General features: G+C 53.7%; 1 protein-coding gene across 10 annotated transcripts in view; it reads right to left on the minus strand.

Annotated features, from left to right (window-relative positions):
- SSBP3 (single stranded DNA binding protein 3) overlaps window positions 1-27,651 on the minus strand; it is a 163,289-nt gene that overhangs the window by 40,382 nt on the left and 95,256 nt on the right. For all 10 annotated transcript variants that reach the window (XM_081818466.1, XM_081818471.1, XM_081818470.1 and 7 more), the window contains one exon: window positions 7,874-7,963. In XM_081818466.1, coding sequence (XP_081674592.1) covers window positions 7,874-7,963 — 90 coding nt within the window. The remainder of the gene's footprint in view (window positions 1-7,873; window positions 7,964-27,651) is intronic.

Raw genomic sequence — 27,651 nt, forward strand, 5'->3', positions numbered from 1 at the left:
TTCCCCTTCCTTCTCTCCTGCCCTGGTCTTCCCACATAGGTCGGGCAATTGTCGGGGGCGGGGGGGGGGGGGGGGGGTGTGGCCTGTGTGTGGGTCCACAGCCCAGGCGACAGAGTTTCCCAGCAGCCAGGGGTTTCAACAGCCCTCTAAGGCACCTAAGGCCCAGAGAGGGGAGGATGGTTCTGCAAGGACACACAGCAGTTTGGCAACGGGGCTGGACTCAAACCAGGACGCCCAACACCCAGGGCAGCGGGCTTCAGGCTTAAAGCGCTGCTGGCTTGCTCGCAGTAGCCAGGGGAGGGGCTGCTGCGGTGCTGTGGGCACCACGTTGGCTTGGAACAGGTGGGGCTGGGGTGGGAGCAGCCTGGGGCCCAGCAGTTGGGGTGCCCCGCCTCCTGTCTAATCCTTCTCAGCGGGGGTGACCCTGCCTTCTGTCAGTCTGGAGGCCGACAGCAGGGTGAGGGGCGGGGAGGAGGGCGTGCTTCTGTCCCCTGAAGGAACTGGCACACTCCCTCCCCCCGACACAGCATCTCTGTCCTCCTCTCCCACAGACCAGCCCCTCTACCAGAACCCCTCCTGCCCGCAGCGATGGAGCCAGGGCAAGGGGCGGGGGCCAGAGCGTGGGGCCCAGAAAGGGAGGGGATTTGCTCCCCCACAGAAAGGTGTTCATCAAGAAGCTCTAGAGTCTACCACCTGGTCCAGGCCTGTCTTCCCTGAGCAACTCTCTGGCCAATGTGAGCATCAGTTTCTTCATCCGGAGTGGGAATGCTGTTAGCTCTCAGGCCGACCTCACGGGGTCAAATGGAATCACACACGGGGATACCTTTTCTAATCTAGAGAGTGTTCCACCAACAACTATAAGAGGAGGTCAGACAGTTCCACTTTAGGACCTGAGGGCACTGGCTGGGAGCCTCAAGGGGCAAGGGGGCAGCCACAGGACCACATGTAGGGCCCCCTCCCTTGGAAAGCAAAAGGTCTGACAGGGTAGGAGGCACCTGACATCCTCTCACTATCCCAGTCCGATATAAGCCAGAACCCTGGGCATCCTCCCAGCTCTGCTTCCTCCCGGCTCCCACATCCAGCAAGGGGCTGTGAGCTCAGGACAGGGAGGCGCAGGCCACTGCACTTAGTCACCACTGCCGCCCAGGGCTTGGCCACCCCCCACCCAGGGGACCACAGCCTGGAATCCACACTTCCACAATGACAGCCTGCCATAAGCCCAGCCCCTCCAGGCTGCTGGGGGTCTTCCTGGAAGCGGGTCACTCCCCTTAGGAACCTTCCATGGCTCCCCTGTCTTTAAGTTCAAGTCTCTATCCAGGCCTCCTGCCATCCCAAGCTTGCCCCTTTCACACCCACGTCCTGGCCTACTGCCCCCTCTCTCTCCCCACTCACTGGCAAATGCCTCCTGCTCAGGCCTCACTCCTCTATGCCAGCCCCTGAGGGAAGTTTCCCAGATGGACCCCAGGTTAGGCCAGATGCTCCTTCGCCTGTCCCTGTGGCACTGGACCCTCGGTGTAATCACTCCCTGCCTCCTCCACCAGATAGTGAGCCCCTCGAGGGCAGGTCCAGGGCTGCCTCTTTCATCTTTGGTGCTCACCAAGGCTGCGTGACTGGGAGGCCACTGTGGCCTTAGAGACCACGTCTGGCCAACGGGCTAAGGGATGACCAGCAAGTCGGCCGGGCCTCACACGGTTTAGGTCCCAGCCTCAGATTGACCATCCACCAAATGGGGACCCATGCCCTTCTCCCCATCAAATCCTCCCTTTGCAGCAGGCTTTGAAAACCACACAAACAAGATGGTTAGCTTCTTCCCAAGCCTCTCCTAGTCCCGCCCTGGCCCTAGTCAGCAGAGAGGTCTTTCCTGCCGCTGCAGCTTTCTGGCAGGAGGAATGGCAGCTCACTGTGTTGCTGCCTGCTTCCCGCCAGAGAGGAAGGCAGGAAATGGACAGCACTCGGCCCAGCTCCTGAGAATTGCCTGAGCTGCTGCCACCGGCAAGCCCGCATTTACTGGGCTTTGATCCTCCCTGGAAACACACCATCCCACCCCAAGGCGCTTAGTCCCCAGGGCTCTCTACTGGGCATCAAGTCTCTACTTGGTTACCACCGGTGCCAAGGAGCTCACTACTTTGTTAAGTTGGCAAGTGGTAGAACTGTCTTCCATACTCAAATTGGCCTCCCTCTTCTTTTCTCTGAAGGATCTGAGATCTAAGGGCTGAAGCCTTGCACAGGCAGGTCTGAGTATCTTTTTTTTTAAGATTTCTTTTCTTCTTTTAAAGATTTTATTTATTTATTTAAGAGAGAGAATGAGATAGAAAGAGCGGAGGGTCAGAGGGAGAAGCAGACTCCCCGCTGAGCAGGGAGCCTGATGCGGGGCTCGATCCCAGGACTCCAGGATCATGACCTGAGCCGAAGGCAGCTGCTTAACCAACTGAGCCACCCAGGCGCCCGATTTCTTTTCTTCTTTAAGTAATCTCTACATCCAACGTGGGGCTCAAACTCACAACCCCGAGATCAAGAGTCACACACTCTTCCAACTGAGGCAGCCAGGCGCCCCTGGTCTGAGTATCTTCTATATGGCCGAATTTCAGATACTTCAAGTCAGTCATCAGAGCCCTCCTGGGGCTCCTCTCCCAGAGAAACCCCAGCTACTTCTGCAGGAAATGAGGAGAGTATTCCCTATAATCTCAAGAGGAAAGGTCCAAGGTCATGTGTATCTATCTCTCCCTCTTATTTTTGGATCATTTCTAAGGTTTCTGGACTATGCACATCATATGCTTCTCTCCCCTCCCCCACAACTGATGGGGAGGGTTCTCTGGAGGCAGACCTCAGAGGTGGGTGGACTCGGCTAGCACTAGGCTAGCATGAACGAGAACTCACCGGAATGGGGGGACATGTCAACCCCGATTGTGCCCCACTACAATGGAAAGTATCTGGGCATGTTGAGAGCAGAATGTGATGAGCTTCTGGCAAAGGGAGCTAGATTCTCCCAAGACTATCCTTTCCAGAGAAGGCTGTCTTTAGCCCTTTGACGTCTGCTGGGTCTCAGCAATACCAGTCTCCATCCTCAGTGCAGTCGGCCCCCAGGTTCTGGCCACCACAGAGCTGACGGAGCAGGTGCACAGTGAATTGTTCTGGAACACAGACCTGGCTGAGGCATTATCCAGACCAGGGTGCTCCAGTGGCTCCCACTACCTCCGGATGGAGCCCACAGTCCTCCAAAAGGTCCAGCAAACACTGCCAGCAAACTCTCCAGCCCCGTCTCCTACTGAGCACCTACCTATCATCCACCTCACTGGGACACCATCCCAGACTGTGTTGCCCCCAGGAAGCCCCTGGGCAGGCAGGCCCCTCCATTTCTTGCCACAGGGCATGGGTTACCCATCAAGTCTCTCTGGTAGGCTGGGTGCTCCTGGGGGCAGACTATGGTTGATCAGTTCTGGCCTAGAGTCAAGCCCCCTGCCCTCACAGAGGGTGCTGATCACTGTCACTAACAACAGTGCCATCTGCCTCTGGGCCTCCACTCTGCATCTATATATGAAGCCTGGACTCGATCAGGCATGGCAAATACAGAGGTCACATACCATCACTTACATCCCCGTGTTCATGAAAGACGTCGCCCATCAGTGTCTGCTGAGCCCGCACACGGCTTCAGAATCATTCTCAACAGTGTTCCAGCAGCCACCACCAACCCATCAGGGCTGGCGTCTGAACAGAAACGTTGCCTGCTTTTGAGAGAAGATGGCTAGAGTTTCTCTTTCTCCCTCCATCATTTCCCTCCTTTGCTCTTGTTCTCTATTCTCTCTCTAGACAATCAGACGTGTAGCTGACCGCTGTGGAAGAACACTGGGATCCAGGACCAGCAAGCCTGGGCTGAGATTCCGGTTACAGCCCACAGCTGATAACTCCGCGCAGGTCATTCACCTTTCCCAGTCTCACTCTCCCAATCAGCCATGGCCCCTCTGCAGAAGCACTGTGATCAAAATGAAAGTAAGCTGCATGTCTAAAAACACTACATAACTGAAAACAATCACTGGAATTTAAAACAAAACAAGAACAAAAACAGCCTGTACTCAGTGCTCCCTTCTTCGTGACCCTTGCCCTCCTGCCATTCCCCAGCTCTAGACCTAGAAATCTTCATTGGAGGGTGCCTCCCTTATAACTACCTTAGGGCCAAGGAGCTGGGGGCCCACCCACACCAGCAGGCCTGGCCAAAACTAAGCTGAGTCTGCCAGATGTGCAGCCCAACTGACTTAAGCTGCATGGGGAAAAAAAAAAATGCCACTGCTTATGTAAAATCCGTCTGGATTCAAAGCAGAAAATCCAAGTTGGAAAGGTCCTCCGAGACCATCTGGTCCACCCTGCTTCATCTCCTAGTGAGGAAACTGGGGCCCAGAGATGGGGAGCAACTTGCCCAAGGTCACTCAGCAAGTACATGGACAAGCAGGGGACGAGAACAGGTGTCCTCAGGCTATCGTCTTCTGTATCCTTCCCCACTCCAGAACACACCCCTGGACCCTCCAAGCCTGGTCAGAATGAGGACCTAGAGCTTTGGGGCTGGCTGGGCTCCACTCCTGGTAACGTGAGCAACACCAATCAACTCAGTTCAAACATTTGCTGGGTCCCTAGTGCATGCCAGATGCTGGGGATGCCAAGATGAAGGCCGTCTTTTTACAAGGAACGCACAGAAGTAGAATGTCCTTGCTAAGCTCTACCATAAGCCCAAGAACCCCCAAATACTCCCCAATATTGTGAGGTATGGTCAGGCTGGGTCCTAAACCACCTCTCTGCAAGCCCTCAACTTGCTACCAGACACATCTCATGCCACAGGACCAGGGTTTTGTCTACCTTAGACACCTCAACACCAAATAAGAAAAAGCCAACAGACGGAACCTAACGTGTGGATGGCCACACCTTCCGACCCCAGGAGTAGCCTTGCAGCCTGGCAGTCTAAGGAAGTAAGCCCACCGTGTTCCTTTCTGAGGCGCTGGGATGGGGGGTAGACAGCTGCTCCCTCCCACCCACCCTGGAGGCCCCAGTGGCTTCGAAATTTAGCACCAACTGGGGGCGGAGTCCTGATGTGAAAACTGGGCCGGCCACCGTGGGACGGGATCTGGTCAAAGCTGGGTCAGCCAACCCAGGCTGGCTGTCTTGGTGCAAAGACCCCCCCTGCCACAGAGTTGCCCGCCCAGACTGTGGCCAAGCAGGGGAAGAAGTGCAATTGTTGGCAGCAGATAAAAACCCGATAGCATCTCTATTTCCCTTCTAATATCGGAGTGGCCGCCTGCAAGATGAGTGAGGGGCAGAGCCAGCAATCAATAGCTAATATTCCCATCGTGAGCTGGCCTACTCTGGAAATGGGCAGTTACTACCTCCTTCCAGAGAGATACCCTTTCCCCTCAGCAGTGACCCAGCCTGAGTAGGTCAGCATCACAGCCAGGAAGCACCCTATCCGCCTTCATCTTCATCTGACTGATTAGAAAACGATGTCCTCACCTGAGGAGGGCGTGGAGGGGGACAAAGTCAGCCAAAGTCACCCAGGAAGCAGGAAGCAGAGAGTCCGGGGCACACGGGTCCCTGCTCCATGTCTACCCCCCGCCCCAACTCTTGGTGGCTCATCCTGAATGGGGTTCAGAAAAGACCTCCACTCAAGAGGGTCCAAAAGTTACCTCTGTTTGATGGTGGCTGGAAGTGGCCAAATAAGGACAGGAATCAGTCTGGGCTTTCTGACCACACACCCTTGAACGTCACAGGGGAGGGCCCGAGAAGTATGTCTGGAATTAGGCCTTAACCATGGACAATTATACCAAAGTGGGAAGTTAAGAGCTGCCCACATATCAGGCAGACCTTGCCTTGCCCCAGACTCAGGCCAAAATAGAAGTTAACGAACGACCTATTTAAAAAATACAGCTGGCTATTATCTACCTCTTCCCACCACAGTGGCCTGCACCAGGCACTCAGATGCCAGCAAGTAGCCTCAACAGGCATGCACACAGGTGGAGCCTGGTACCCAGGGCTTTGTCCACCAGGCAGGAAAGCCACAACTGCACTGTATCCAGGGTGCCCATGGCATCGTGTAGGAAGATGTATAAGCCTGGGAAGGAAGGCCCAAGCAGATAGAACACCTGTGGGAAAGACAAGCAACTAGGTATAGAACACCTGTCTACAGTGGCCAGGAAGATGGCTGCCCCTTGGCACGGATGACTGTCTCAGACAGCGGCCCCTGGGCTTCCCCTGCGGGGAAAGAGCAGAAGCCTATCTGGCTCCTTTCTTTCTTTTGGTTTCCAAGGATCTGAATGTCTCATTCTCTTCCAAGCCTGACCCCTCTTCCCGATGCCTTACCTCAAGCCAAGCCCTGAGCAATGCCTGGTCTGGTCTAACCAAGAGCCTACACACCCCATTTCCGAGGCTGTACCCCTTTCCGCCCCAGGGCAAGGCTCCAGTTTGGGTGTCAGGCTAGGAATGTATACAGATATATGTGTGGCCATCCAAAGCCCTCAACCGCCATCCCTACACCCCTCTCACTCGCCCCCACTGCTGTCGCACTGGTGGGCAACCTGCTCTTTCTGGTTTTGGGGAACGCCCAAATTTCACTGATTCCCTCCTTGGTTAGTAAGCAGCACGTCCAAACCCTTCTCTCCTGGGAGTCAAGATCAACCGAAATGTGAAATCTTACAAGGTAGAAGTATCACCTAAGTCATCTCCCACCCAGGGAGAAAATCCCCTTAACATCTCTAAGAGGGGTTTGTCCCCCTTTTGCTTAGATGTCTTAGTAACAGGGAGCCCCTGCCTCCCGCAGTCTGTGTCTCACTGCTGGACACACAAGGTGTGAAATTCTGGCTTACACCAAGCAGAAGTCTCCTTGGACTTTGTCTCAGTGCTCCCAGTTTTGAATTCTTGGGCTTCACAGAGAGATCTTGGCCGCCTTTTCTATACAAAGTGCTAGCCTTTCAATGGGGTGGGGAACACAGGCAGGTTCTCAAATCCCGCCGCAGACAGGTTTGAAGGAATGAAATGTTACACTCAAAGAAGCTCCTTCCAGCCCTGCATGCTGATACCTCTCTGAGATGGCATTCCCCAGTCTCAGCCGGGTTAAAAATCGAATGAGCCCTTCCTGCCCCCCCCACCAATGCAGGGTCCCGCGGAGATAGGAGGAGGAGGCACAGAGGGGCCGGCAGCCACACCCAACCCTGACAGAAGACAAAGCCCCCAGAGGCCGACACAAGGTGTCTCTTGGAGAAGACCGGGCTCTCACCCCACGTGGGACCTGCCCCTGCCTTTGGCGGGCGGAGTGTGGGCGCAGATGCTCGTGGGATGCCGACTGTGATCACACTCGGAAAAAATCAAGTGGTTAACCAGAGGGGAAGGATTCCGAGACCTGCCAGGATGGTGGGTTTTTTGGGTTTTTTTAGATTACGCCTAAGGTTTGTAGTTTGGACAGGCAAAGTAAACAGTGACGATGACAGCAGCAACAAAACAGAAACAAAGAACAGTTTACTTGTTTAAAAAAAAAAAAAAAAAGCCTTTTGTTATAAAAGACAGCTACCCACGCGTGGCCTTGGAAGCAGTCCCATGGCCTCCCCAACCAGGGGCGGGCTGTGTGGTGCCTTCAAAGCTGGTATGAAGAAAACCAGCTTGGGCAGAAGTGACACAGCACGTGCGGAGGCGAGTGGGGGCTGCCCTCCACCTCTTTTCTCCCCTCCTCAGGTTTTGGAAGGGGTGGAGAAAGGGACGGGAGGGGTTGGAACCAGCATAAAGCAACTGTATTTAGACCATGGCAAACTGAGCTACTACTTACTTCTCTCTCCCTCCCTCCCGCCTGCCTGGGCCTGGCCTGGAGCGAAAGGAGCAGGGGACCGAGGGGGCCAGCACGTACCTGAAAGAAACCCGGCGGGATGGGGCCTCCCGGCATCCCATCGTTGGGGGGAATGTTGCCAAGCACGGGGCTTGGGGCGGCTGCCGCACTCTGTGGAGACAAGGACGGGGAGAGTGAGAGGCTGCACCCACCCTAAGAGACCCGGAGCTTCCGACCCCTGGCCCCCAGTTCTCCCTGTCTCCCCGCATCCTCCACAGACCCTCCTCAAACACCACCTTCCCAGGTGTGCCTCTCACTGGGCAAGTGAGGAACTGTCCGAGCCTCTGTTTTCTCATCTCTAAAATGGGAGAACATCCACCGCTTCACACACGCATTGCAGAGCACAGCACACGGTGGCTGTTGCTAACGTATGGATGTCCTACCTTAGCCTCTCAGCTGCTTTATGAAGCCCCTGCCGGGCAGCCGAGCTCCTTTATAAACGTTTGTGCCCTCTCCAAGAAGCTGCATGCTGCATGGAGAGCAGACCAATCACTATCCACAACTTAATGAATGAACAGACAGCCCTGTTGGGAAACATCCCTGGAGAGGTCGAAGGAGGGCAGGGGCCTTTTGGGCCCCGTCACGGTCCTGGGTACCTCAGGAGATGAGGTGGGCCGCACAGTGGGGGGACTGGAGGCACTTTTCTTCTTAAATGCTGCTATTCCAGCATTTACCTGGTACATCTGCCTCGGCAAATGCCTCCCGAGGGGTGAACAGACGTCGCTCTCCCCAGCCTGGCCTCCTTCCAGACAATCTGTGTCCCACCTGCCATGTGGTCAGCATGTCTGAGCCAGGGCCCGCACGCACACAGGCAGGGTGAGGCTGATGGGGCAAGTTACATGCCCCCCTCCCGGGCTGGTGCCCTGCACACACGCCCCTCCCCGCCCAGGCACTCCTCCTGCAGGACCCCCCACTCCCGCCTCAGTGTCACCAACCTCACACACATCCCCTACTGAGAATTTGAGACTCAATCACCAATCGCCTCCCAGGGGTCTGACCAGTTCTCCGGGACAAGAGTGAGCCCCCTGGGGTCAGGAAACAGAACGCCTCTTTTTCTCTTACAAACGCAGCAGAATTCACTTCTTCCCTTTCCTCAGCCAGGAAATAGGAACCGGAACTCCTAACTTCCAACTTTGATAGAAGGAAATGAGGTAATGTGTGAATCCCATGGACACACGACCCGTAGCAAGATGAACCCCCGGGGTCCATGCATCTGGACTCCAGTGCTGTTACTTGTACTAGCAACAGAGGGCCGTGGGCAAGCCGCTTGGCCGTCCCGCGCCAGTTTCCTGTACGAAGTGGGGATTGCTGTTGTCCTGCCTGCTCATCAGGGTTGTGGAGGATTATGGGACAGGATGGGCTGTGTTTGTGAACTGGGAAAGCTTGGTAATCTGGAAGCAAGGAGGGCTCAATATGGGCAGGCACTGGGTGTCTTAACAGACCCAGCTAAAGAGACTGGGGTGGGGATGGGCTGGTCACACTAGCCCAGCATCTCAAGAATGCCTACCGACAGGCAACCCTCTCTGTAATTAAAGAGATTCCGCCAACCATCCTGTCATGTGTTACAAGCATCCCCAAACATCATGAATGAGGTCTTCCCACCTTCCCGGGTGAGAGCCCCACTCAGGAGGAGGAGGGGCCAGCCTGCCTCTGCTAGCCCCCTCCCCTCACCCCAGCATCATCTGGGTAAGGGCTGCCTGGGGGAGTATGCCAGGCTATCCATTAGCTGCACTGTTTGTCTGTGGTTGGTGGTTCTGTGGAACTGCAACTTTTCAGGATTTACAGCCAACAATCATTCCTCGGAAGCAGGGGCAGGAAAGTTTGAAAGAAAAATCAGAGTGAGGTAAACAGGCACCCACATCTTCAAGTTCCGTCAGAGACCAGTCTTACATTTAACTCTTTAATCTTTGAGGAACTTACTTTGGTACAGAATATAGATTTTACTCCGAAGGCAGTGGCCTCAGTACGACTTTGCCCCACTCATTTGAAAATCGGAGGCAAAATCCTTACAAAGGCTTGGGTCTGTTTCTGCGCTTTTAAATTCTGTCCTACATCTCTATCATTCCATTGCCATGATTGGAGTTTCACCGTGGATCTCACTTTCTCCTCCAATTCTTCAGTGGACGTTTTCTGGCTCATTTTCACCTACCTATCCCTCCAAACATCAGATCATTTATAAAAGTCACCCTCCTACCGAAAGAAAAAAGTTCATATACGTGTAACACACACAAATAGACACACATCAATGCATACGTGTATAGTATATGTACATATACGTGTATGTACAAATCTGGAGGAGAAATGCCATCTTTCTCAAACAGAGGTGACCTCCCAGGACATGGTCTTTCCCCAATTACTCACACCTCCGTGCAAGTCGCAGTTGGGGGGGGGGGGGGGCGCACGCCAACAACAATAATTAGCAGGTAGGCGGGAGTGGGCGACATGGGGAAAACCAAAACCTGGTATTGCTAAAACTAAATGTTTTATTCAACAAATGTGGCACCGACTTATCTGTGGGACGAGGACGGGAAGATGGAGCTTCTGACTGGGGAGGCCCTGGGTGGTGTGCCTGGCAGGAGCCATTGGGCCTGATGCCAGATACAGGTTGGGTCCTCCCGGCCACCCCCCTGCCCTATCTACTCCTGAACCCCCAGGTGGCCTCTGAGGTGGACACAAGCACCCCCACCTGACAGACGGAGACACAAATGTCTGTGTGAGGAGAACGGGCTCAAGACAGCCCTCTCCCCATTTGTCCTCCTCTGTCTGAATCTACTCCTCCCCAGCCTTCAACCCAGAACCATGCTCTGTTTTTACAGAAAGATCTGGAAAGTCTCACCAACTTGATTCTTTAAATTAGCACTTATCATTTAGTATACAACACAGCAAAGGAAAAAGAAAATTAGCCACTGTGTTTTGTTAAAGAATGTCAAGAGCACTTTCCCTTCTCATTACATGGCCAAAGAAAACATGAGTTTTTAATGAGTCTAATATTATACAGAGGTAACATTATTTAACCAATTTAATTAACAGGCATTACATCGGTGTTTGCTACCTTGGTAGTTACAAAATGGTACCTCTCTGGTATTCAGACCTATTTTTTGGATCACTACCTTTTGAAATGGGTCTATGCTGGCCACTTGCAGATCTACTTTTATGGGAAGATGTTCATGTCCCTTGCTATTTGTACATTTGACTCTTTCCTTGGTGATATAGAAGAGCTCTTTATATTTTAAGGATATCACATAAGGATATCTTAGAATTTAAAAAAAAAACCCAAAAACTTTTAAGTGGAAATTTGAACCCAGGAGCATGACTTACAAGGCTCCCTCCCTCCAAGATCTCATTTCCCTACAAAATCTGAAGTGAGTCCATGGTTCTAGGAACTGTGGGTGGGTGGGTGGTCCATGGTCCTTTGAGTGTCAGGGCTGGGATAACTGTGGTTCCAGAACATGGATGGTGCAATTCTCTGACATCTGGGTGGAGGACAGATTTCTGCTAGCCTCCAGTGAAAAGAAAGCCATGTTGGCAGTGATTAAGGTAGCAGGAAGTCGAGGAGACAACTTTTATCATTCAAAGCCTCATCCAGCAGCAAAAATAAGCAAAATAATTAACCTGAGTTATGATGGTTACTGCTATTCTTTGATTATGAAGGAAATATGTGCTCATAAGGGAAAACTTGAAAAGGACACAAAAGTATGAAGAAGCAAATGAGAAGCAGCAATGAACAAAAGGGTTAAGTGCTAACTGTGGTTCACAAAACCCAATCCACCAGACCCCCTCCTCCCACCCCCACACCTGCCAGCAGGGGCTGTTTTACCCATCTCTGAGATGTGAGGCATACAGCAGGTGTTCAATAAATGATTACGACTTTTATTATTCAAAGACCTGCTCAAACCTGGCCTTCTGGAGCCAGGCCTTTCTGGATTGCTAGGAATTGGCCTCTCCCTGCGGTTTCCAGCTTTGAGTTAGAGCTCCATTAAGGCACTCAGCAAAGCTTGTCTCATGTGAGTTTTCTCTAAAAACACAAAACCCAAACCAAAAAGCCCCTGACGTTCACCGAGGCCTACAGCTGTCGGGGCTGTGGTGGGTGCAGGGGATGGAACCCTCCCACTGGAGCAGGGCAGTAAAGAGCACTGGATTCTGAAGCCAGAGACCTCCCTGTGGGCCCTTGCTGGGAGCCTCAGTTTCCCCCCACATCCAATGGCAGGGTTAGACAGGACAATCTCTGGGGTCCTTCTTCTAAGCTGCTCTTCCCAGCCCAGTCCACACACTCAGGGGGGCAGGGACTGGAAAGGGCAGCTCATGCAAGAACAGGAGGACAGTCCTCTTTCCAGAGGACTCTGAATTTTAACTCTTCTCTGTTCACTACAGAACACTTAAGAGATCAAAGATTAAAAACCACCCAGAAACCTTTTTGTTATCAGAGACATCTGAGCTCGCCCCACCCGGGCCCTCCTCACCCACATTTATCTATATATGCATACACACATGGACTAAAAAAAGCAGAATCAAATCAGGCATGCAGTTTGGTAACTCATGCATTTTTTAAAAAACTAACTTAAAATTCTTTTCTAAATAGAAAACAGGCCTTGCACCGGGTGGCGTGGCCCACTACAGCCAGCTGCCTCCTCTAAGACTCGGGGGTCACAGTCAATGTGCAAAGCTCAAGGTGCCTTCAGACAAGTCCTCGAAGCTCTTCAAGGTCCCCAGCCAAGTACTGTATTTTTGTTTGTGGCCTGGAAGCCTTCCAAGGAGGACCGATCCCACAACCCTCTCCCTAAAGAGTAGGGCTTCTTTATGATCCCATGGTGGTTACACAGCCAGCCGGGTCCAGGGCTCACTGCAACGCCTCAGCCTGCCCACGTGCTCCAGACCCAGGCCGGCTGGTCTCACACATGCCCTCCAAAGACAGGCGTCCCGCACTAGCAGATCTGCTTTTCAGTAGTGACCCTCACCCCCTTGCCAGTGCTGAGCATCCCAATGCACCTTCGACTAACCCACCCAACACCCATAGAGTACAAACTCATGTGGCAAGTCCCAGACGTGGTGCTGGGCCCTTTCCTCGCTCTGTAGCAAGAAGTCCCCTGTGGCTCCAGGAACAGCAGGGTCAGTGCAGAGGAACCAGGAGACAAACTCCCAGGAGCCTCCCATCTCGTATCTCCCAGTATGTTGTAGTAGGTGATAAGTGCTCACGCTTCCTTCCAGAAGTGTGGGTCTGGGGGATGCTCCCTGCAAGGTATTCTCTTCCAGCCCCGACCTTGAGAACCCCAGTTATCCTCACTCACAAACTAGCATGCCCCCCCTTGCACCCATTTTCACGCTCTCTTTTTTTTTTTAAGATTTTATTTATTTGAGAGAGAGAGAGAGCAGTGGCCGAAGTGAAAGAGAGCAGAGTGAGAGGCAGAGGCAGAAGCAGACTCCCTGCTGAGCACGGAGCCCGATGCGGAACTCGATCCCAGGACCCCGGAATCATGACCTGAGCCAAAGGGAGACACTTAACCGACTGAGCCACCCAGGCGTCCCCCATTTTCACTCTTTTAAAATGATCCTCGGGGCACTTGGGTGGCTGTCGGTTAATCGTCTGATTCTTGGTTTCGGCTCAAGTCATCTCGGGGTTCTGAGATCAAGTCCCGCGTCAGGCTCCACACTCAGTAGAGTCTGCTTGGATTTCTCTCTCCCTCTTCCTCTGCCCCTCCCACTCATGCATGTTCTCTCTCTCGTAAATAAATAAATAATCTTTAAAATAAATAAAAATAGAAATAAAACTGGTCCTTTGCACACAAAGCCCCTAGAAAATGGAATAAAACCAAATGCGCAGAGTGAACCGCAAGGCTCCGGCCAGCTTGGCCAACCTCTCCTTATTTACAAGGCTGCAAAATGGAACTCTGTTCTGCAATTCCCCTCCCTCCTCGCCCCACCCCAATACTCAGGCCTCGGCATGTAGCAGCACAGAGCCCACACACAAAGCCACCAAGCACAGCTTTTCTCAACTGAAACTCAACACAGGCCATGTGGCCAAGCACGCAGGACGCCACAGGGTGTGTGGCATATGGCTGGGTGCACGCAGCTGGGAAAGAGAGGTCACTTAGAGGAGTGAAGGCAGCCACCTCCTTGAGAAGGGTAAGTGAGAAGCGAAGGTCTTTGTGGGACGCTTGTGCCGGGTAAGGAGGGATGCTTGCATGGGTATCATCAAGACAGAGGCTTCAGCAATCTGTGCAAGATACTGGAGTGACCTGGGTCCCTCTGGGCTGAGCTTCCTAGTGGAAATGTTCACCTTAGCATGATAGATGAGCCAAAGATGTTGACGAGGGAGTGGGGAGAATGTCATCACCCAGACAGAAAGGCCAAGACAGAGAAGTGAGGGCAAAAAAGGGAAAGGTACAGGAAGAGGCCTCTTGGTTCTATGCACAGACCACAGAAGAGAATCGGTTCTGGAGAATAGGGGCTCTAATTCTGCAGCTTGGAGAAAACACAGAGCTGCTGCTACGTGAAGAGACAGAACCAGCTGGCATTAAAAATAGGTTCAGATGACACACGGGAGTGAATGACACAGGATCCCTGCCTCCAAATAGCCAGGGGGCTGTCACATGGAAGGAGGAGTGGACCTGCTCTCTTGGTGCCAAGGGATAGCTCTGGGTCCAGCAGTAGATGCACGCAGCTACAAAAAGCTTTTCCAGATCCGAGCATCAGAGCGAGCTGCCTCGGGGAGCAGTGCACTTGGGGTGGCTCATAGCTGGGACAGATACTACAGATCTGAAGATGTGGGCTTGAACTCTGCTCTCCAACTCAGAGCCGTGCCAACTGTCTCAGCCTCAGTTTCCCCTCTGTTACCTACCACTGCCTGTTGTTGCATGGGGATTATTAGGATAGAAGAGCCCTCAAGTGAGGGCTCCCCCTCTGGCTGCTAACCACCGTGTGACCTGGGCGAGCCTTCCTGCCCCTGGCCTCTGTTCAGCTCCAAACGAGGCAGCTGAGGTCCTGCAGTTTCGTGAAACAGTGGGCATCTCACTGAGCTCTCAGCTGAGCAACCGGAAAAGAGGCCACGTGTAGGCAGAAAAGGCCCTGATCTGCCACAGCCAGACCATCAGGCCCAAGGGAGAGCTGTCCTGACACCGGAGCTTGTTCCCAAGTCTCCTGGGTGAGGGGGTCAATGCCAGGACCTGGAGAAGGACGCAGAAAGAAGCAACTGCCTTTCATCCTGACCCCAGAGATCAGGAGAGGGGACGGTGTGACTGACTCTTCAACATCCCCGACACGGAGTCGTTTCTGTTTACAGTAAGGAAACTGAGGCACAGAGAAGCACATGATCATGAGTGGCTCTAACTTTAGTCTCACTATCCCTCCACCCCCTCCCCCAGTCTTGGGTCCAGAAACCCAAAGACAGTCTCCCCACTGACCCTGCAGGAGAGTTCTGTATGCTTTTTGACACTTATGAAAAGAAACAGCAGATCATTACAAACATGAGGCAAGCACAATGCATTCTCTGCATTTGGGATCATCTACGTGTTTTGCTCTTCCCCCTAAATAGACTGACCTAACCCTGCTCCTTCCAGCAAATAGCTGACGGAGTTGGCCTTCAGCAAGGGGTGTGGTGAGGGTGTGTGTGCGTGTGTTGGCCTTCAGCAAGGGGTGTGGTGAGAGAGTGTGCGTGTGTGTGTGTGTGTGTGTGTGTGTGTGTTTTGGCCTTCAGCAAGGGGTGTGGTGAGGGTGTGTGTGTGTGTGTGTTGGCCTTCAGCAAGGGGTGTGGTGAGGGTGTGTGTGTGCACGTGCGCGTGTGCATGCGTGTAGGACTGCACAAACCCGCTGAAGAGTCCGCTGGATCTAATTGGTAAATTACCCTGGGAAGAGAAGGAGAAACAACGTAGGTGGGAGCTTAAAAAGGTTACGAGTGCTTTGCACACGTTGGACGCGCTCAGCGCACACTTGCTCCCGGGGATGCGAGGTGCCTGCCAGGGCGGCAGATGACAGTGCAGGGCTCTGCCCTCAAGGTCTGGAGGATGAAATGAGCTGCGGTGACAGCGAACTGAGGGGGGTGGGAAGGTGCAACGGGCGGGCACAGTGAGGCGGGGATTAGTGGGATCAGGGAGGCTTTATGGTAGAGGTGGCACTCAAGCCAGGGCCTTAAAGGACGGCAGGACTCGAAGATGCGGGTGGTGATACGGAGGTGAGAGATTATTGCTGTCATCTCAATCCTCCCCCGGAGCTAGGCCTCTGACAGCCGCTCCTTCAGAGCGCAGATCCCGCCAAGCCTCCACCTCGTCAGAGCCCCATCCCAGCCTGGTTTCAGGGGCGCGGATACTGGGGCTGGGCCAGACTCACTTCCCTCCTCCACGGGGTGCGGGGTGGGGGGGGCAGGCTCTTCTGCAGGAGGGGAGTCAGCTACCCACCACCGTGGCTGGCTGAGCTGGCCCAGTTTCTCCCCCAGTCTTCCCAACAACCAGGTCGGGACTCCAGCTGAGGCCATCAAGGGATTTGTCCAGGGTCCCACAGCTCAGGAGGGCAGAACTGGAGGTCAAGCCCAGATGTGCTAAAACCAGAGCCCAATTCTCGGCCGCATCCCGGCTTCTCTGGTCTCAGTTCTGAAGCTGATGCTTAAAGATGGTCACCTGGGAACAGAGAGGTCAGGGCTCGAGGCCCAGCCCTTCCGCTCTCCAGGAGCCCTTCACGGTCATCTGTAAAGGGGGAGCCCTCTGTCTTGCAGGGCGTGGGGAACTTAAATAGGACTCTCAGGCGATGGGTTGAGGCCGAGACAGGTGATCGGCGAGCAGAAGCCCCTGCACCAGCAACATAGCACCAAGGCAGACAACAGACACACTGAGTTTCATGATTCTGTGAACACAGAGCAGGCCAGGGAAGGAAAGGGGGTCACGGCTGTCAGAGGACACATTCTGCTCAACAGAAGCCACTCTTCTGAGCAGTGGCCTCTTTCTACCCCATGTTAGAGAAATAGGATTTCATTTTTTAGAAAATGAAACAAAGGCACTCCAGTCAGGGCATTTCCAGAAGGAGAACTGGCTTCCTTCCCGGTGCTGAGAAGGCCATGGCCACCATCCCACCGGGCCTTGCCCATCCATCCCAGGGAGCACCCAGCTTCTTCCGGGAATTGGATCAAAGGGCACTGTTTGTGTAAGAGGTGGAACCCACAATTAATACCTGGCTATACTGTGGCTGCCAGCCAGGGCACCCTCCTCCATGTGCAAACACCTCCCCGGTCAGGCCACACAGAGCAGGGCACGGGTTCCAGGCGTGTACCCGCAAGACAGGGGAAATTAAGGGCGAGAGGTGCCCCCACAAATGAACAGTACAGAGTGGATCAGCAGCATGCTATTTGTACAACACTGATTCTCTTCTTAAAGAGAGATGGGCTTCGTGGCCTGGGTTTACACCATTAACAACACACACACACACACACACACACACACACAGTCTTAAAGGAGCTACTTACAACCGCAAACATGTCATAGTAGGCCAGTGACAGCTCCTTAACAAGAACACTGGCAGTTGCCTCTGCAAAGCGGAAAATTCCCTGGCGTGGACCCACACACGCGCTCAGTTCCAATGACAACTTAATCCTGCCAGGACTGAGGTGTGCGGAGAACAAAAAAAAAAAAAAAATCGCCTGCTTCCAGAAACTTTTAAGTTTAAAAGAAATCATTTAAAGGCATGACCCTCAGAACACCTTTCAAAAGTGGGAGCCCACACTTTGCTGGGCTGGCACCAAATTTAGCGGGGACAGAGTCACTTGCCCTCGGCTCATCCTCTGCTGTGACAGGACGAACGTGCAGTCTATAAAGTTCGCTGGGGTCCGCCACTATCAAGGCCAGAGAAGCGGACACTGGGCCAGGGCGGGCGCGTCAAGGCGGGGGCCTGGCGGGAAGCCGGTGAGTAGCCCACCACTGCGGTCTGCACGGCCGGTGCACAGGCTCAGAGCTGAGCAGATGCCACCTACGCCTTTAAAGCATGCACTAATTGCGCTAATTTAGCTAACAGTCTCTGTTTCGTCCCCCACCCCAGTCACCCAGCATCCTTTGGTACTGCTGGAGAGATGCAAGCTGTTGGCTTTAGTGTTATTTTGTCAGCCATTAAACGATTCATCAGAGTCATTAATTGATTTATTACTGCTGCCTGCTCAGAGGGTTTAGCAAATAGAGAATGATGTAGGTCACAACGCAAAGGAAATTGGACCAAACAACAGCATAAGAAGCTGGGCACTGAGTGTGCCACTGGCTACTCGGGCAGCCCTCCATGTCCAGCTGTCAGATGGGGGGACAGCAGAGCTGGCTCTCCTGCCTGAAATGCGGGTGCCAGACTGCCTCCTGCTCAGGCGCCGGTGCTGCCAAAGATGTAGAAGGCAGAGAACCTTGTCCAGAAGCCCCTGGCAGCTGGGTCCCAGGCACCTGCCAGGCACGATCACCGGCAACTGAGTAAGCGGTGGGGAGAGAAGCCTCCACGGGCCCCCACCCAGTGGGTGCTGTGTTGCAACCAGTGGCTGGCCTGTGTGTCAGCCCTCCAGGCCACTGGGGAGACCAGGGAGAGGCCCCCAGCCAGGGCTCTACTCCTCTGGAGGGAACAGGCTCCGGCCACACTCTCTCTGTCCCTGCACTGCCCACAGGAGTGCCAGCACAGCAACAGCTGTCACCTGACACCTGGCCCTTCAGGACTTCTCTCTGACCCTCGCAACAGTCCTAGGAGGTAGGTGGCATTACCGTCCCTGTGCTGGCGACGAAAACAAGCAGTTACACAGCAGGCCAGGGAGCAGCAGTCCTGGGCATCGAACCCGGGTCCACCTGACTTCAAAGTCCACATTCCCTCCCCCTCTATCACACCCCTTAGCTGACGCCTTGACAAGAACCCCAACCCCAACAAGCTGGGTGAACAAGAGCAGAGCAGCCCCCTTCTTCTCAGAGCCCCCGGTGCCTCCTCTATAAAGGGACAGAGTTAAGGTGGAGGAGCCCTGAGGCTCCAGGGCGGGGGGGTATGGGACTGCAGGACTCAGTTCTTCCCACCGCCCCAGCGGCGCTGGCCCATGGGGGGATGCCGATGGCTTGGCCATGCTGCCAACGCAGATCACACCGCCCAGTGCCCACTTTCTGCTGTGAATGCTCCTCATGCTGGGAGTGAGCTCTCCCATGGTGGCCCCTGCTGCCCTACCTGCCCTTCAAGCCCCAGCCTAAATGCAGCAGGTCTGGGAAGCCTCCCCAGGACCTGGCCGGGCACCCAGGAGTGCACGATGAAGGTTTGCGGCACTGGATCAGTCCAGAGAGAAGTAACTCTCATCCTGCCCTGCTCCCAATTCCCGGGCTTGTGAGCAAACACAAGGGAGGTGTTGAGATGAGGGGAACTAGAATGGTCATTTTCCAGAAATGTTAACACTCCCAACAAGAGGATAATAGGGTCACAGATTCTGTGTATGGGGGTGGGAAGGGCGGTGTACAGGTCTCTATCTCTAAAGCAGGAAAGGTAAATGCTCTGACACCTTGTGTCCCTAAGGAACCAAACCCAGCTGGTCTGGTTGACTCAAATTCTGTGATTACAGGAATCAGCCTCTCAAAGACACACCACACGCCCACCCTGCTCAGTGGAACAGAGCCCACCCTAGCAAGCTTTCAGAGGCCCTCAGAGGGTGATTATTTAGTTTGCTTCAAAAGAGATGCAGAGGGGCTGCCGAGTCAGGTCAGGTGTCCAGCAAGAGCGGGTCGTCTTCAGTCCTCGATTCAGCCCCAACCCGCAGAGCTCAGTCTGGGGCCTGCTGACAACCCGTGGAGCGCTCGAGGGCAAGGCAAGGGGGCCCTCTTCAGAGCTCCCCCACAAAGAGGTCTACAGATATTTGTTGTATGTCTATCAGGTGTACAAAGCACAGCTCTCTTGCTAGCATTGCCCTGTAATGGGTCCAGTGCATCCCAGAACACATATGTCTCAGGATCCTAGTGCGAAACCTGCTAACAGGGTGGGGTCAGGAGCCCAGCCTGGAAGGACCAGAGATGACCTAACCGGTCAAAGGCTTCTAGGGGACAGAGGAGTTTATCTACTGAGAATTCGGACCCAAACTTGGCTTCTGAGACAGACCCAGGATTTCCCATAGAGGTGGTCTACCCCTACCCCATATGGCACTGAAAGCACAAAAGAAGGCCTTTATAGAGACATGCATCAGGGTCCAACAAGTGAGATGCTTGAAGTCCTACGGAGAAAGAATCACCTACTGTCACATACCCGTATTTAGGATTCCAGCTCACAAAGGCCTTTCCTTCACCCTTATTTCCCTGATGCGCATGCCCAACTGTCCTCTGCACAGGTCGGTCCCTCTCTCTGGACCGCTCCTCCACGCTCTCTCCCGAGGTGATGCCTCTCCGTCCTTTATGTGTTCTTCATCACAGTACTTGTCACATCTGACTGTTAATTCCTTATTAAATTGGCCACTGTCTTCCCAGGGACAGGGGCAAGAATGGTGTACATAGCACAGACAAGGTGCTGGCTCAGTAAATATTTTTTGGATGAATAAAGTCCTTGCAGAAATCCTGCTTTTCAAGAATAACCATCATGTCTACAAAGTCAAATTCTAAGGCTAACTCAGCCACCTACTAAATTACCATTCGGCTATATCCATACAACTACTCTAAACAACACATATACACACCCACCCCCCCCCACCACCACCACTGTACCCAGCCTGTCTTAGGACACACTGCTCCCCCTCTGCCTGTAAAACTCAAGCTTCGGGCATTCAGAAAACCTGGTTGCTGGTGCTGCTTGGGCCTTGCTGGCAAATGGCTTGGGCAGGCCACTTGTCCTAGAGTCACCGGCCAGGCCAGTAGGATGGGATCATCTTTATACCTCTCCTCCCAAGACAGCTATGAACTAGCTAAAGCTAACATCTGGGCAAAGCATTGGTAGTTGTGAGGCAATGACAGGAAGCAGGGTGGCCTCAGGGAGCTAAACTCCCACTGCCATTCCCGCTTTGGAAGAAGTAGAGACTGGGCCCCGTGGGCTGGGTGCAGTGAACGGATTCGAGTGGTCTTTATGCATCTGGCTAAGATCTGGCTGCCTAGCTCAGCCCTCTTGGCCAAGCCTCCCTTCCATCTCCAAACCAAAGCCTGTTGGTTATTCTCAGAGAGGCTGGATGCCCTGGTTCTCCACCTCCCTGAAGACAGAGGCCTGCTCCACTGACCAAGGAGCCTCTTTTTCCATAGGCTTCTTAATGGGGCGGAGAGAACCTGCCTACTACCTTTGGGGCTGGGGGACATCCAAGGTGGGAGGGGCGCCTCCTGGGCCTGGCTGGAAGCTGAGGAGGACAGCAAGGCAGAGGTCCCATCCTAAGACGCCTTTCTCCATGTCCCACAAAATGCACCCCGCAGATAGGAATCCTCTGTCAGTGAGGGCTGCCCTTCACAGCTGGACCCTCCAAACCACAGGTTTCTAAGAGACAAGGTTCCTGTGATTGGAGATGAGCCACAAGTGCAAGCCCTGAGCTCACTCAGGAGGAATGCGTCCTACTCCTCCCTCCCTGATTCAATCCTTCACTGGACATGAAATGAGAACTTGAGAAGGGCAGAGACGAGGAGGGCAGAGACCAGGCTCTCTGAGCCCACGGGTTCCTCCGGTTGCACCCCTGTCCTGTCCCCTCCCTGTGCTTACCAGGCCCTGGGAATGGCTCCAGCCTCTCCGCAACCAGGTCTCAGGTCCTCCACTCCCCTAGGGACACTGTGCTACTTCCACGCTCTCTCCCAGGCAAGCTCCCTATCACCTTCCACGTATCTACCTACAGAACTCCTAGTCATCCATCAATGCCAAGCTCAAATGTCCCTGCCTCCCAGCCCAGAGCAAACACTAAAGTCCCTGAGTAGGTTCAGCTAGAGCTAGAACTCAGGATCACAAGATACCAGTTTCCACCTGCAAGTGTCTCAAGAGGCATCCAACGGAACATTCAATACCAATGAACTCCTAACTGAAGGCTGCCGTAGTAAAGTGCAGAGAGCAGTGGAATGAGGGCTTCAGCTCCCCAGCTCCCCAGCTCCCTGGCTAATTCAGAGAGGCAGGCAATTCACCCTGACTCGAGATGTTCCCCCAATAGAAGACAATACCTCTACTGGGGTTGGCATGAGACTTAAAGCAAACAAGGAGGTAACAGAGGGCTGTGATCCCATGTCAGCCCCTCCCTTCCCCCCACTCCAACCTCCCTCTTCTCTTGTGCCCTGAGCTTCAGCCATGCGGAACACTCTCTGGTCTCCAGCCTGTGCACAGACCATCCCCTCCACCCAGAGTGCCCACATCTCCCTGTCGCCATTTCAACCCTCCACCTGTCCCTCAGGCCACCCTGGGTGCCGGGCGGGATGATTTTTTCATCTTCCAAGCCCATGTGAAACTCTACCAGTGACTCTTCCAGGATTTTCTACGTGGCCTTATTGTAAGGACAAAAGCTATCTCCCTGCAGTACTGCTGGTTCCAAAGAAGAGAATCCAAATATTTACTATGCCTAATAATCAATAACCATCGAATGGGGACGATGAAAGAGCTTTTTGGACAAAGCTAGGCCTGGCTCTTCTGGGAAACTTCTTCCTTGTTTTTCTCCTTTATAAAGATGTAATTTTAAAGAATAGAACAGACTTTCATAAACCCAAATGTCAAAAGGGACAAAGAAGGGCCTTATCTTCCAGTGTTTCTATGTTTTTCTCCTCAAGCAATCATTGCAGGAGAGAAACATGGAAATCTTGGAAAAGGCTTGAATTTGAATCTTGGTTCTGTCCTAGCTTGAAACTTGTGAGTCGCAGAGACATGGCAGGACTATCCTTAACGGGTGACCAAGTGCCCCCCTCTGCTGCAAATGTGTCTAAAGCAGTCTGTTTTTCTTCTGTTTTGTCTAATTCCATTTGAGGCCATGGCCTGGGTCTTCTCCACTGAAGACAGAAGTTTTTAATTAGATTTGGGTAATCCACAGGCCTTCAGAAACTTTGAATCTAGAACCTCAGAACGGGGGGGGGGGTCCCACAGTCCCTCTGTTGTAGATGCAGCCTCCAGCTCACAGACCTGGGTCAAGGGCAGGAATCGGATCTGGGACTTGGGTATCCCAAAATGTCTGTACCTTGGTGGTCTCGTCTAGAAAACTAGGCTAATAAGCCCTGCTTCACAGAGTCTGTGAAAGTTTCTGCGGCCTCCCCTAGAACTCTGCCTAGCCTACATCCATCGGGTACTCCATAAATAACTGTGGAATGGACACTCCTTCTAAACCCTCCTCTCTGCCTTTGTTCTACCCAGGAAGGCCTCGTCGCCCTGAGGGGGCCAGCCGGGCAGTGCTCACCTGTGGAGCCCCCGAGCATTCCCATCCTATGCCCCGAAGTTTGCCGGCCGTGTGTCCCAGCAACGGAAACAAGCCACCCCTTGAGGTAGGCACCGGGGATGGCCAATCCTCCCAACGACTTGGAGGTGGGAACTCCACTCCTTTGCTCCACATCTGACCTGTCTTGCTGGTGAAGTTCACGATGGGCAAGTGTCTTCACAAGGTCACAGTTCTTCCTGGCTGGGTCCAGTCATCACAAACCCCCGTCACCCACCCCACCGCCCCGGTGGGAACCAGACAGAAGACCTCAGTCGTGTAAGGGAAAGACCTTAATCTTGAAACCAAGCCCCCTGGTTCTGGCACCAGTTTGGGGCAGGTCTCTTCAAACTTAACTTGACCATCTGTAAAATGGGAAGTCACCACTGCCTGCTGGCCTACCTCGTGCAGGAATGTGAAGCACACATAAAGAAACAAACACAAAACCTGGTGTGACCAGAAGGCAACAGCACCCCCGGCCCCCAGACCATCAAAGGATAGGTGGAAAGGAGGAAGCTGTGGTGACAAACCCCTGGCTAGCTGGAACCACCCCCGCCACCGTCCCTTCCCCTCACCTATAAAATGAAGGGGGTGGATTTGACTCCTGGCCCCTAAACCTGGCTGTACATCAAAAGCACCTGGGAGCTCTGCAACCACCCAGCTGCCCACCCTCCCCAGGCTGCAGGGATCCAGCTTTTTGAGAACTCCTGGATCAGATGTTTTGGCAGATTCTTCCTTGGTTCGGCCTCTGCCCTCACCAGGGGGAAACAGACCCTGGGTCCAGCGATTACTAGCCAGATGGGGAGGTCTCTTCTGCCCCTCATCCTCCAGGCTCCCAGGAGGCCTGCAGGAAGCCTCCGGATGCAGGTCGGGGCTTAGACAGCCGCCCAAACAGGTACGGGCCCAGATGTAATTGGCCTCTCGGTTAAGCTTTCTAATCTCATTAAAGCTGCCTGCATCATGCAGCCCACAGCTCTGCGTTTATTAACACAAGAGCACTGCCCTGCCCGAGGTAAGCTGATTAGGTCTGGGGAGACCCAAGAGGAGCAGTCTGGACCACGGCCCCTGGCCCGACTTGGACCCCTCTCTGCCCTTCCACACCACACGGTCGCGCGGACGTCACAAACTCAGACGGAAACAAGAGGGGGCGCACTGCAAAAGGGGCAGGCAGGCAGGAAGTGCTTAGAGCTGGGGTACAGGGCCAGACCTGCCTACCCACCCTGGGAAGCCAGTGCTATCCTCAGGATTTTCAATACATGCAAACCACCAAGTAATTTTATTTCCTATCTTCCCAGGGTGTGATAACACCCACCCCACACCATGAGATAGCTGCCCCTCTGGGCAAAGTGCAAGGCTCTCAGCTACTCCCCTCCCCGCCAAACACAGTGGGAAGAGGGGTATGGTCTGGGGTCCAGACAGCTGTTCCGCAACTTTGGAAGAGAAGACCTTCCTGCCACTCACCCTTCCCCCCACCCCTCTGAGAGGAGGTACCCCGAAGTCCTTCCCCGACAAGTATGTGAGGAGGGCTGAGGAAGTAGCCAGCTCCTGGACATCTGCTCTGAAAACACCACGGTCAACATGTGCAAACATCCCTGTGCAAATACACGTCATCTGCTTCTCGATCATCTCCTCCGTCTAAATACATCCCAAGAAAATAACTTGGCAGTGGTCAGAAAGTCTGCCACGGCTCCAAAGTAGCAAGAACAAAGCACACACACACACACACACTCTCTCTCTGCTCTGTTCAAGGTACCACCCTGGGTCAAGGACAGGCGTGGAGACATGCACACAGGCAGCAACCACCCAGATTATGCTGGGGGTTCAGTCCTGCTGAGAGAGGTTGGCTAGTATTAATATTTAATAGGCAAGATAATATTTTAGAAGGGAAGGGACTCCGGGCAGGTTCCAAGCCAGACTTGCACAGATGCCCTGTCCACGGGAGATGTTTGGGGGCACGCCCAGCCAAGTACACATACACACCCATCCCCACCCCCTTTGGGACTTGCTTTAAGACACTGGCATTTTCCACTCCACTTGCCAAGAATGAAGCCACCCTGCCCCATGTGATCCTCAACCCCCTGGAAACAAAGACGGCAGTCATGGGGGTGGGCTAGCACACCTCAGGCACTGGGCCCGTGTCTCCCCCGCCCCCTGAGGGGAAACAAAGGCCCCCAGTAGGAGACAGACATGCCCAGAACCTGGCCAGGGTGCCTCTTATTCTACCGCGCTTTCATTCTTTGGATAAGTTGGATAGAGGTGGCTTTTTTTTTTTAAATACCCTCAGCGAATCTAAGCTGCTTACAATCACCGCTAAGCCCACCTTCTACGGCACAGGAACAGCAAATTATTAGGAAAATGTCTGAGGGTCAAGGGCATGTGGGCAACCCTCCAATCATGCCAGCTCTCAGTGGGCCAGGCCAACTTCTCAGCCGCCATACAATGCCCCAGTGCCCATGCGCCCCACTCTCCATCTGGACTCGGTCCTCAGGCCTGGAACACCCACCAGCTTCCTCACTGGTATAGCTGCTCCGGTCCTCCCCTCGTCCCTACTCCCTTCCCCAAACTGACCTAACCAGGCCACTAACGACGCAGGTTCATTAGCTCAGTGGACTGTCCGCTCCCGGCTGCACACCAGCTTGGCTGGGCCCTTCTCAGTTCCAGCTCTGCCCACACAAACCCTCCTTTCAGAACGCAGCAAGTCTTTTCAAGCTTCCAAGTGTTTGCAGACGCTTCCTTTACCCTGCGATGCTCTCTTCACACGCTCCCCCCCTTTCTCACCAACTTCTACTCCTTTGTCCTTTGTGGGACCCACAGAAATGGTCACCGAATACAGGAAGCCCTCTGGGCAGAGCCTTCTCTTAGGACTCAGCAACTGGGTCCCTTGGAGCACCATCAGCATCTGCTATGTCCCCTTTCCCAGTGCACTGTGAGATCCCACAGAAAAGTCTCTTAGGCATCTCCAGGGCCCAGCTAAGGGTCCAGCACACCAAACGCATTTTTAGGCCCACACAATTTCCAAAAAGAACTTCAAGTCTCAGAACCAATACCACAGACATTGTTCAATTCAATCCTGGTTGTTTTAAGTCAAGAAAACGAAGGCCCAGGGAGAATGAGAGAGTATTAATATCACACAGCTCGTTAACAGCGCCAGAGTCTTCGTTGACTCCTCCAGATCAGCCCAAAGCCCCCACAGCAAGACCAAACTCAGGAGAGTGCTACAAGGACCGAACATCCAAGAAAGAGGGGCACGAGAGAGGTCTAGAGGCAGCCCGGGAGGAGGTGGTTTGGGGGTTCAGGAGCCCCACATAAGGAAATGCACAGGCCAGCCTAGAAGCTCCAAGTGGAGACTACTGACTAGAGTGTCCTGAGCAGGTGCTCCACAAGGACAGGAGGAAGGACCAAGGACAGGACCTGGCACGTGGAGGCACTCAACAAACATTTGCTGTTGCACAATTAATGGCACAAATAACCGAGTATAAACCAATGCCATGCCTCATATCACCCAGGCCTGCACTGGGCTCCAGGGTCCCAAAGAAAGGAAGGATTATTTCTGCCAGAGGGTGGGGCAGTCTGGGACAGCTTCGCGGAGCGGTGACATCTGATCAGACGCCATCTGTTATTTTTCTCTAATTGTTCCACATGTGTGAAATTTTGACTCTAAGCTAGAATGTGGACTCGGAGAGACAGGCTGTGGCTGCTTCCCCTGCCTTCCCCAAAACCTTCTCTCCAAAGCGTCCATTCGACCGGGCTCCTGGTAGACACTGAGGGAATGCCAACAGTAGTGACGGGCCACACCCTTCTATTTCAAAGAGGAAGGAGAAGCAACACTGGCTTCCCACAAGTTCGCTTTATCTGCAGAAGCTCCCTAAAGCCCACCAAGAAATCCTCCCGTGTCCAGGGCACTCCCAACACCGCAAATGCCCCGTGCCCCTGGTGTGGTGTTAAGAGACGGGCACTCTGAGGCTGTACTGAATACTTCCTGTGTCCAACGGTGGCACTAAGTCTCTTCCACACCTTCCCTGCTTCCCCCTCTCAACAACCCTGCAAGATAGGAACCAACGCCCCCACTTGACAGACTGGGAAAACTGAGACTTGTAAAGGGGTCACACGGCAAGGTCAGCGGCAGGCCCCCGTGGGTCTTTTACATCACGCTGCCATAATATTACTTCTCTATCAACAGCTTCCTGCAACAGACGCATCACCAAGATTGCTCGGTAGGAATGAATCAGTGCCCATCCAGACATCCCATGCATAAGAAACACCACCACCAGCACACCAACTTTGGTTTCACACCACCGACTCACCTCGGGGGCAGACCGTACCAGGTGGGGTCACTCACACAGACCATACTGTAGCCCGGTTTCTACAGCTGCACCCCATTTTCTCACCCTTCCGAGGCTTTGACACCCCACCCCACCCCCAGCCACATCCTCGTTTCCATAGAGGCCCAGAAGAATACAAACTCCAAGGATTCCCTTTCTTGTTTGGATAA

This window comes from Leptonychotes weddellii, chromosome 4, assembly GCF_054177405.1.
Source record: "Leptonychotes weddellii isolate Sample4059 chromosome 4, ASM5417740v2, whole genome shotgun sequence".
Taxonomy (NCBI): Eukaryota; Metazoa; Chordata; class Mammalia; order Carnivora; family Phocidae; genus Leptonychotes; species Leptonychotes weddellii.